The 11,178-nt window shown below is 41.2% G+C and overlaps 1 protein-coding gene across 2 annotated transcripts in view; it reads left to right on the plus strand.

The window, feature by feature from the left end:
- The window catches only part of LOC109036325 (serine/threonine-protein kinase NIM1), a 47,404-nt gene extending 40,914 nt beyond the window's left edge, over positions 1 to 6,490 (plus strand). For both annotated transcript variants that reach the window (XM_072298605.1, XM_072298606.1), the window contains exons 7-9: positions 889 to 1,131; positions 3,875 to 4,304; positions 4,689 to 6,490. In XM_072298605.1, coding sequence (XP_072154706.1) covers positions 889 to 1,131; positions 3,875 to 4,245 — 614 coding nt within the window. In that variant the 3' untranslated portion in view covers positions 4,246 to 4,304; positions 4,689 to 6,490. The remainder of the gene's footprint in view (positions 1 to 888; positions 1,132 to 3,874; positions 4,305 to 4,688) is intronic.
- The last annotated feature ends 4,688 nt before the right edge of the window (positions 6,491 to 11,178 follow it).

Consider the following 11,178-nt stretch of genomic DNA (forward strand, 5'->3'; position numbering starts at 1 on the left):
AAAAAAAATTAAAGTGCTTTTGAAATCATTAAATTTGACCCGGAGCCACCAATATTTAAAAAACACACTTTATATTATTATTCTCCTTTGATAAATTGATACTATTTTTTTTACCATCAATTCAAATGAGATTAATCAATGCAGAGTGTGCTAACATTTCAAAATCATGAGTAAAAAAACGCTAAATATTAAAGCCTAACAGAGCGGAGCGGCGTGCTGCCAGCGCGAGAGGCTCACTGGCGCCTACAAACCTAAGTGGATACTTCACGCATTGCACAATGCTTGAAGTATCCACTTAGGTTTGTAGGCGCCAATGCGCGTTCCGCGCTGGTCGCCCGCCCGGCTTCGTCACTGGCGATTTATATTTCCCATTCATTCTCATGGCCCGAGCACTAACGAGCAGACCCCATCTTTCCCACCTGCACATAGTTTTCTTAGATAGAAATACGTCCAACTAACATTGGTCAGATGGTAAAAATGCAAATGACGCCATTTGTATTATCTGACTTCCATTTGGACTACATTTCTCCATTTGGAACTATAATTCTGGCCCGTTTAATAAACAACGTATGTGCCATAGTTTCCCTATGCACAAGTGTTTTTCCAGAAAAGCCAGATTATAGTTCCAAATTGCAAAGTGCAGTCCATTTGATCTGTGTTAAAAAGACTTGTTAATATCTCGTTCAGGAGTTGAAATCGAACTTTCCGTTGTGTGAATGGTGGTCCACGTAGGATTTTGAAGAGAGGACATCTTGTCTAGTAGCCCATTCAGTATTTTGTGATTTATCGCACACTTTTTTACATCCAGAATGTTAAATCAGCATCCTTTTTTTCGGTGGAAAAGGTCCCGTTTTCACACACTAATGATTCTCATGTTATAACCGGCAGGATTTGAGGAGCAGCTGAAGACTTTCTGCGGTTCTCCGCCGTACGCGGCACCGGAGCTTTTCCGCGACGAGTCCTACGTCGGGGGCCCGGTCGACGTGTGGGCCATGGGAGTGCTCCTCTACTTCATGACCACCGGGTACATGCCCTTCCCGGCCGACTCCATCGCCGCCCTCAAGCGCAACATTCTCGCCGGGGTTTTCACCGTCCCCTCGCACCTCTCATCATCCTGTCGCTTCCTCATAGGTCAGTAAAACCATGAAGGTCATTTCTAAATAATTACGGCCGTCAGTTATCCCATTTCTCGGAACTAGTCTCGAATTTCGGAACTTTTGAGATTTTCCTGAATTTTTCCCGGAAATGTTGAAATTTTCAAAATGTTACGGATCTTTTGCATTTTCCGCAACTTTCTCGGAACTTTTGGAAAAGTCTGTAAGGAATCCCGGAACTTTTGATGGCCATGGAGTGAGAGAAATTGGAACGAAAAAGTTCCGAATCCCGGAACTTTTGACGAACATGGTATGCAGTGTTCGAAACTCACCTTTGAATTTTAGGAGCCATGTGGCGCAACAAGCCCGATTTTTAGGCGCCATTGAAGATTTTTTAGGGGCCAAATTGACTTTTTGCCTGTATATTACAGCGCATTTAGTGACAAGTTAGACGCCAGATGTTTTCGTAACAGAACTAGTAGTAAGTAGCTTTAACTTGGGGAGACAAAAGCACTAAGAATGAAATCGTGAAGAATAGAAAAAGCTTTCACTTGTAGTGCTGAAAATTCCGAGATTTTTTAATTCAAATAGATTTGTTTTTCTTTCTTTATGTGACTTCCTATGGAAATCCAGATTTTTAGGGGCCACGTTGGCGCAGAGCCTTCATTTTTTAGGCGCCATGGCCGATTTTTTAGGCGCATTTGGCGCGTTGGTGCCTGTGAGTTTCGAACACTGTTTCTAAATAATTACGGCCGTCAGTTATCCAATTTCTCGGAGCTAGTCTCGAATTTCGGAACTTTTGAGATTTTCCTGAATTTTTCCCGGAAACGTTGAAATTTTCAAAATGTTACGGATCTTTTGCATTTTCCGCAACTTTCTCGGAACTTTTGAAAAAGTCTCTAAGGAATCCCGGAACTTTTGATGGCCATGGAGTGAGAGATATTGGAACAAAAAGTTCCGAATCCCGGAACTTTTGACGGACATGGTATGGCAGTGCTGCTGCCAAAGTACCGTTGAAAATCGAGGGGTGAAATTTGGTGTGTGGATCACTCTGGAGTCTGTGCAGTGCCTAAAGAACCCGAGCGATGAGTGCCAAGTGAAATTCGCTTCGTAAAAGCGTACACAGAAAAACAACTTAACGCTGAGACTTAACACTGTTTAGGTAAAATAGCGCCAACCACAGGCAGTAGGGCTAGACCCTAAGGCTATAGGGCTGGACCTTAAATCTGTAGGGCTAGACCCTGAGGTTGTAGGGTTCCAGCACTATTGCATTGAGTTGGTGCTATTTTACCTAATGTGTTAGGGTTCTCAGCTAAGTTGTTTTTTTGTCTACGGCTCTTCCTAAAAATGGTGGATTCCACCTCGTCAAAGTATATAAGTCATTCCGTTGAGTAGATTTTACCCCGCATTAAAATCACTCGGGAACTTTAGGCGCTATATAGAATTCGGCACTGAATTTCGCTCCAAAATTTTTGACAGTGTGAATGGATGTGCAGTTTGAAAAAAAAACCCGCATCGCCGCTTTTTTAGAAATTCTGTTTTTAAGTGATATGGACGCTTCAGAGGTATGTTCACTTGTTCCGAGGAATTCCATATACCTTTCACATGATTTTTGAAGCTACATGTCTGCAAGAAATTTTGATTAAAAAAAAGGTATGCCTCTCTCTGTTTTACTTTCACCGTGTGCAGTGGCCGTGTGGAGTACAGAAACGTGATGTACAACGAGTACAAGATAAGACAAGTACCTTCACGTGATTGAAAACTCTCTTCTTTTTTTTTCAACTCTAAATTTAGAGAATCACACTTGTCGAGTCCATCGTGCTGAGGGAAAACGCTGTATAGACAGTCGAATGTTGCCAAATTTCTCCCGATAAAATACATATTTCTCTCCAGGAATTTATGAGTATTTTGCTTGAAATTTTCAAATAATTTTGATTGAGCTGCAAATAAAATTATTGAAAGCAATGTATCCACAAGTTCCATTGGAATTTTGTGTTAAATCACTTGAAATTCAGCAATGTTCGAATGTTCATACAGCTCACTAATGTTTCACCGCAAGGCTGCAAAAATAACCGACATTTTGTGTTAATACGGGAAGTAGAACACAAAGTATTTTAAGCGTGCTGTATTTATATTTTATGGTCAACTATCTTTAGGTCACATTGACGAAACCTTTGGGTTGAAATCTTGTGGCTTGTCATTTTTTCTCTGACTTATGCCGGAATCACATGATTTGGCAGCTGAATATGAAGGTCAACAGTCATCGCTCAACGGGTGAAATTTCGCAAATTCGAGTTATTTTCATCCAGATTTGACTCAAATCTATTCGAATAGTTCAGCGGGCCGATTATTGAAGCTGATAGACAAAGCTATAGACAAAGACGACTAAAGGGATTTGGAGGGATCCTATTGGTGGAAGTGGGTGGTGGCAATGGACATGGGAGGTAAGTAATGGACTAACTAACGGCAACCCACGAGAAACCTGACAGTTAGTCCATCATTTTCTTCCTTAGTCTATAAGATCCAATCATGTCAACCAATAGGATCGCTCTATACTCCCTATGTCTTCTTTGTCTATCGCTTTGTCTATCAGTTTCAATAATCGGCCCGCAGGCAAATCCGACGTTATCCGATGGTCGCTGAGAATCGTTGCTGAATTTTGCGCGACACGCGTAAAATTCAACAAAAATTCAGCATTAAAGAATAATACATAAATAAATAGATAAATAAAAAAACAAGAGTGCCACTAACCTAACGAGGCCCATTTTTCTTTCCCGCAGTGGGCATCCTGAAGCAAACCCGAGCGAGCGGCTCACCCTGCAGCAGATCGAGGAGTCGGACTGGCTGGAGGGCATCAGCGTCCTGGACCACAAGAACGAGGCGTGGAGCATCCTGCCGACGGTGTCGTCCCAGCCGGGGCGCGACAACCTCTCCTCGACGGAGAGACTGGCCAGGGAGAAGCTGGCCGCGCTGGGGATCGCGGGGCCGACCCTCGAGGCGGAGACGATGCACAAGACGAGGAGCCCGGTCATCGGGACCTACCGCATCATCGTCCACCGAATCCAAACCTCGGCGATCAACGCCCACCTCGCGCCGCGCCGCCGCCCAACCCCCAGCCCGCCAAACCCCGGCAGAACGGCATCAAGCCTAACAAACTCGGCAACATCTTCAACAAGCCCGTCAAGTCCAGGTTTTGCTGTATACTGTAAGGCCTTGTCCACACGAGCGCAGTTCGCGGAACTTGTTCCTCGAACTTGCTCAGTTCCCGGAACTTATTCCTTGAAACGAGGCATGCTGTCGACACGGGTTCGTCCGAACTGGAGCCGGAACCTCAATAAAACTATACAATTATTGCAAAATAATAGATTATTATGACCGCCAAAGTAACAAAAATAAATGTCAAGATCATATGTAAAGGACGTGAAAAACAAAAACAAGCAAATTCACATCAAAAGAAACATATTTAGAAGCTCGGAGCACGTGGGAAATTCCAGGTTTTGGAGGAATAAGTTTCAGCTCAGCAAAAAACTTGTTCCGGGAACAAGTTCCTCGAACTGAGTTCCGCGAACCGCGTTCGTGTGGACAAGGCCTAAGGCTTGGCCGAGATCCCCTCCAGCGGGCCGATTATTGAAAGTTTTGCACCGAAAAAGTTATGACCCATCATCTTAAGAGCAAAAAATTTGTCCGGTAATACGCAGTTATTATTTATTTCAAAACTGTATTCCGCTAATAAGAGACAACGTAAACTATTAAAACGCATTCGAGCCTGAGCTAGAATAGTCATCGGCAATTTAAATGTTGATCGATTCGTGTGAAGAGTTGGTATCAATGTCGATCCTTGCAGGCTCAGTAAACAGGCGTGTAATGCACCACAGTAATTTTCGTACATATGTTGAAATATTGAGTGCGCCAATATGTTCCTATCCTGCAAGGATCTGTTCTGAAGGACGTAATTTAAAGAGCACTAGAACGAAGAGCGAACTCCGCGAAATAAAATAAAAAATAAAAATTACCGGAGGAAGCATCCAGTTTATATGCTCTGCATGAATGTTCACACCTACGTAGGTCGGTCCCTATGTTTCATACAGTGTCTTGATTTGGGACCTTTTTAAAAAGATCTCTCAACGGAGTAGTTGAATGTGGCGCTATTGATACCTATACAGCTACAGCATATCTCCACCTTCCGGCCAAAGTATCACAAGCGCCATGCGACGTTTAAAAGTTTCCGCCGCCATTTTATTTTTTTTACAGAGAAATTGTTGGTTGAGGCTGTTCGAAAATTTCACTGAATTTGTTTTGGGCTGCCGATAAAATTTAGTGAAATTGTCAAACAAATTCAACCAAAAATTTCTCTGTAAAACACGTAATAAATAACTGACAGCGGAAATGTTTAAACGTCGCATGGCGCTTGTGATACTTTGGCCGGAGGGTGATGATATTGAGGTAAATGACAGATCTCACAAAAGTAGGAACCACTGTAGGTAGATAGTTTTCTCAATCAGATTTAGATCAGTTTCCTCAATACTTTATTATGTGAACACCATGGCGGATTGGCGGAGCATCGCCTATCATAATGGACCACTAGACAAGGTACGAATTTAAGCGATCTGATACATGTTTACCAGAATTTCACGTAGAAAACGATTCACACAACGAAAATTACGGAAACTAACTCCTAACGAAGATATTAACGTTTTTATTTCACATTGGTTACGAGGAATTTGAACTGCCCGCTCACAAGAAACTCAAAACTCTACGTGAGTCAAATCGCCCACTACAACGGTTTCAGCAAGCTTCTCAATCGAGGAATGTTTATTTCCCATCATCTGTTGTTCAAACTATTAGCAATTTGCTATAACTGAGCCAAAGCGTCAAGATTGAGGTTGCCAGATTTTTATATCGCAGAGACTGTCATGATAACGTTTAGCGCGCGATGTGAATCACGTAGAGCATTGAGTTTTCATGAGCGGGTGGTTTGAATTCACGCATTAAGAATCATTAAATATCTTCGTAAGGAGTTAATTTCGGTAATTTTCGTTGTGTGCATCGTGTTTTACGAAAAATTTTGGTTAAGATACATGAATCAGAATGCTGAAATTCGTACCTTATCTAGTGGTCCATTCATGTCACAAAATAACTTATTTTCCATGTTATTCCTATTAAGTTACCTGTTAACCATGGGTTGAAGTTTATCTTTTGTTGTGATCCAATATCGTTAGGAAAAGATGACCATGGGCGATATTTTTAATCAGCTAATATTTATGAAAATATTCGAATACACATGTGTTCGATGATATAATGTACCGTAAATTGAAGGATTTTATTTTATACTGGTATTTTTTTACCCAAACTATGTTTTAAATTGAAGAAAATAATAAATATTATACATGTTTTTACTACTATTGTGATTTCTTTCTTCTGTCACCTATTAGGCCAAGAATCTACCCTCCGCATTCCTCTATCTCATATTTAGACTGTATTTCGCAATGAAAAACCGCTTTATTTCTGGCTTATCCAAAAGTACCTATCTACACAGAGAAACCATATATTTTGTTTGGATAACATTAGCCAGGAATATTTCATTGTTACAAAATGTAGTTAACTTTTTTGGCCTCCTCTTCGGGTTCAGGGCCGAAGTTAAGGCCAGTTAGGTGGTTCACTGTTCAAAAAAGATGGGGCAAACTTTTAACTAATGGAAAATGAGGGGAAAAAAGGAAGGGAGGATGATTAAACGCGGAGCGAACACATTACGAAGGAAGCAAAAGAGAGGCGAAATGAGAGGAGAGAGGGAGCAAAGAAAGAAAACAAGAAAAGACAACGACATCTTATATTAGGTTCCCGATCAACTCCCGGCATTCAAATCAAAAAAAGAAAACAGTTTTAGTGACTGTAAGCACGAAATGTTGGTTAGTTTTTCGAATAGTAACTATTTACGTTCTCCGGCATACTTGTTGCCTATGCGCCGAAATTGAAGGCGGACTTAAAGTGAAGGATATCTCTATAGGTTCATGCATGGTATATTGGTTCTATTAAAGCTAATGGAGCAAAATTCGATCACATTTTGCAAAAAGGAACCACTATCCCTGGCTATCCTATAAAAGCACATATCTGCATAGGGGAACTAATATGGCATGTATGTTGTTTTTAAAATGGGCCAGGAATAGTGGTCCCTTATTTCAAAATGCAATTCAATTATTAATCGTGTTTTTCGAATAGATAACTGTTCCCGCAGGTATGTTGCCTATCCAACGAAATTGAAGGCGAACTCCAGATGGACGATTCTACCAATAGGTTCACAACGTCACTTAATCAAAGCTTACGGAGCGATACCTATACTAGTGCGTTTTATCGAATAGATAACTATTCGCGCTCCCCGGACCTGTTTGTTGCCTATGCGAAAAATTGAAGGCGAACCTCCAGTGGACAATAGCTGCCAATAGATATACGCATTATCTACAGGCTCCAGCAAAGTTTATGGAGGAAGATATATATAAGTTTTATAATAGACTAGCAGTTCTGAGCCCATTACGGCTAGCCAAGAGGCTCTACCCCCTAGTCACCCCCCCCCCCCCCCCCCCCCCCGGTCACACGCAACGCTAGTGATATTTGGCTCGCTCCACGAGCCGTTTTCTTAGTAGTGGGACATATGATCTCTAGATTTTTGGAGATCACTAAATCACTTTTGGAGGCCCGTAAAATAAAATGGTACTATCACAGAACCTTGAGCGGCCACGATAGCTGAGAACTATCTGGAAACGCGTATCTTAAGCTCCGTATTGCAAATCCAAGATTGTTGGATCCGAGAGGATGGATTGGACTGTTTTTTTTAAAGCTACGGAACCTTAGGCGCGTCTGGACGCGGCGTCCTGGACGCCGGCGGAAAATGCTGCTACCGAGTCGAGGGCGAGAAGACGCTCACATTTTAGAGCACGGCACCTTAGGAGCGGAATCCGTGGATTTTTTCCGCTCCGTCCGCCGTCAATTTCTCGAATTTTCGTTGATCGGACAGTATGCTCTGGCCGCGAAAATGGCTGTACGCGCTTTTTTTTAGGAGGGTGTGGATTCGATCGACAAAAATCGACCGAAAAATAAAAACGTGAATCGATCGACACCAATCGATGGACAAATTACTAAAAAACGGGTGTCGATTCGATCGACAAAAAATGTGGATCGATAGACGAGAAATGATTGACAATTAAAAGGAAAACCGGTATCTAGTCAATCGACATGAATCGATCGAAAAACCAAAACGTGAACCAATCGACGTAATTCGATCGATTCACAACTTGGTCGATCGATTCACGGGTTTGTCGATCGACTCATAGGTTTGTCGATCGATTCACAGGTTTGTCGATAGACTCACAGGTTTGTCGATCTATCCACGGCTTTTGTCGATTGATTCACGGGTGGGTCGGTCGATCCACGGCTCTTGTCGATCGATTCACGGAATTTTCGATCGATTCGCGGCTTTTGTCGATCAATTCACGGCCTTTGTGATCGATTCGTGGGTTTGTCGAACTAAACACATTCAAAAATCGGTAGGAAAGGCAGCGGACTGAGCGGAATTTCTCGGCGTCTTCGCTCCGATCTGTTCGCGACAGATCGGAGCGTCCTCGATCGGCGTTCTCCGCAGCGTCTCTTCGCCGCTAAGGTGCCGTCCCCGCGCAAAAATCATTAGACAGATTTATCGGCGTCTGGACGCCGCGTCTAGGACGTCGCGTCCAGACGCGCCTAAGGTTCCGTACCTTAACCCTCCCCTTCCCAAAACAGAAAGGTAACGTTGCATGGTGGCAACGATCATGGTGTCAACAAACCAAAAATCTGATCATGGAGTCAACGATTGTTGACGTCGTGATCAGGCAGTAAAACGCAAAAATGGGCCCTGAGCATGGTGTCAACGATCACGGTGTCAACAAACAGAAAAATATCTTCCTTGTGAGTAAAATTAAAAAATTAAGTGTACAGGAGAGGTCTGGGTCACGTATAGTTGGATTAGGTTAGTTTAGGTCAGGTAAGGTTAGGTTAGGTTAGGTTAGGTTAGGTTAGGTTAGGTTAGGTTAGGTTAGGTTAGGTTAGGTTAGGTTAGGTTAGGTTAGGTTAGGTTAGAGTGAATAACACAAGAAAAACAAGACTTGAGATTTAAAAGGTGTTATTGAGGCAAGTTTTAAGTTTCGTTGACGTCGTGATCGTTGACACCGTGATCATTTTTCATGAGGGTCAGAATTTTTTATTTTTGGATGATCATGGTGTCAACAAAAACTTAGAAAAACTGTTTGTTGACACCATGATCGTTGACACCATGCTACGTAATCAACAGAAAAGTACCCAAGAAAACCTGTCAGAAAAGTAAGAGAGAGTGCAAAAAAGCCGACAAATCGCCCAAAACGCACACTGCAGGTGGCGATACCTAGAAAGAAAAATTTACATTTCTAGTGTTTGGGAAAGGGAGGATTGAGGAAACACTTCTTCCTCTGCCTGGATCCAACAATTCTTGACCTCTTCCCTTTAAAATGTCAATAATTCAATCTCTCACCAGGCTCTAGAAGCTCTAGATTTGGCTCTGCACTGTTTTTTCTGATCTCAACGAATCTGCATACCTACATTGATCGCGGCAAGATCTGGTGCGAATAATGACTTTAGATGACGAAAGACTGGCATTGGCTCGATCCCTGTTGATATCAGATTTGATATTTTATAATAATTCATTTTTTTAGGCTCGTCTAGAGTCTGCCTCGATGGCTAAATCGCGAGAAAATCTGTCAAATTTCCATCCTTATTTTATTTCTGTGAGGACAAACTAGCGGATATTACGGCTGGACATTTTCATGGAATAATCGCGAAAGAGTCGGGAAAATCAAATGAAAATTTAAAAAAATAACAATAAGTTGATTTGGTCTGGCAAAAAGGAAAAGAGAAAAAAAACTAGAGAATATATGCAATGTCGCATTTTGATGTACGTATTGTACGTGCTTTCGGAGTCTCCGAGGCCACTCTATGAATTTTAAATGTCCCGCCATATTGTTCAGGATGCCTCAAAGCGGCACAGAAAATGCACAAAGAAACGTAATTTCGAGATTTTAGAAAATTAAATGAAATTGATCTAATAATTCTAAAAAACTATATTTGATTCTGCGCGAAATATCTGAAACAATAATTCCTCTTGGTTTCCTCTCTCTTAGTCTAATATCAAATCATTCACTTTTCAAACTTTTGAGCCGACATCACTGTTAATATGAGCTTGCAATAATTTTTTGAGCAGTGCTGCCGTTTCCCGGAACTAATTCCGAATTTCGGAACTTTTGGAGTTTCTCGGAATTTTTCCCGGAATCTTTGTAATTCTCGGAATATCCCGGAATTTTTGCGTTTTTTCGGATTTTACCGGAATTTTTGCCTTTTTTCGGATTTTTCCCGAAATTTTTGCCTTTTTTCGGATTTTTCCGGAATTTAGGCCATTTTTGTAGGAATTTTTTATATTTTCATCGGAGGTATTGAGATTAAACTGGACATTTTCTCGCAATGATCATTCTGGAAATGGGGATTCTGTTTTCTAGAATTTTCTCGAGTGTCGTATCCATCTTCCCGCGGTTTTCTACCAAACCTATAACCTCAAGAAAGAAAATCAAAATATGAAAATAATGAAATGAACTGAACAACTGTTCACATCATGTTTTGGTGCTTGTTACTAAGTAGTTTTTTTAAGTAAATAGTTAACTATCAGTGATTTCGTGTCTATTTTTGTCCAAGCCGTACTTATTTTTCTCCTTGTCCTTTTTCTATATTTGTTTGTTATTTTCAAGTAAGAAAATAAATTATTAGAAAATTAAAGCCAATTTATGCATTAAAACCAAAAAATTCCTTTCCTAACGGAAGTGTCAGTCGAGCTTCTATACAACACACTACACATCCAGTGCAGTGACTCTGAAGAAAACAAGTTCAAAGCTAAAAATTTCAAAAGTTGATGTAGCATAAATGAAAAAAAAAAAGTGCTCTGAAAATTTATTAAGCAGCAAATATTTTTCTGCTGGGAAAACCTATGTTCCTAAAAAAGAAAAGCTTCAAGTAAATGGGCTGATCCATTTAAATG

This window comes from Bemisia tabaci, chromosome 3 (assembly GCF_918797505.1).
Source record: "Bemisia tabaci chromosome 3, PGI_BMITA_v3".
Classification (NCBI taxonomy): domain Eukaryota; kingdom Metazoa; phylum Arthropoda; class Insecta; order Hemiptera; family Aleyrodidae; genus Bemisia; species Bemisia tabaci.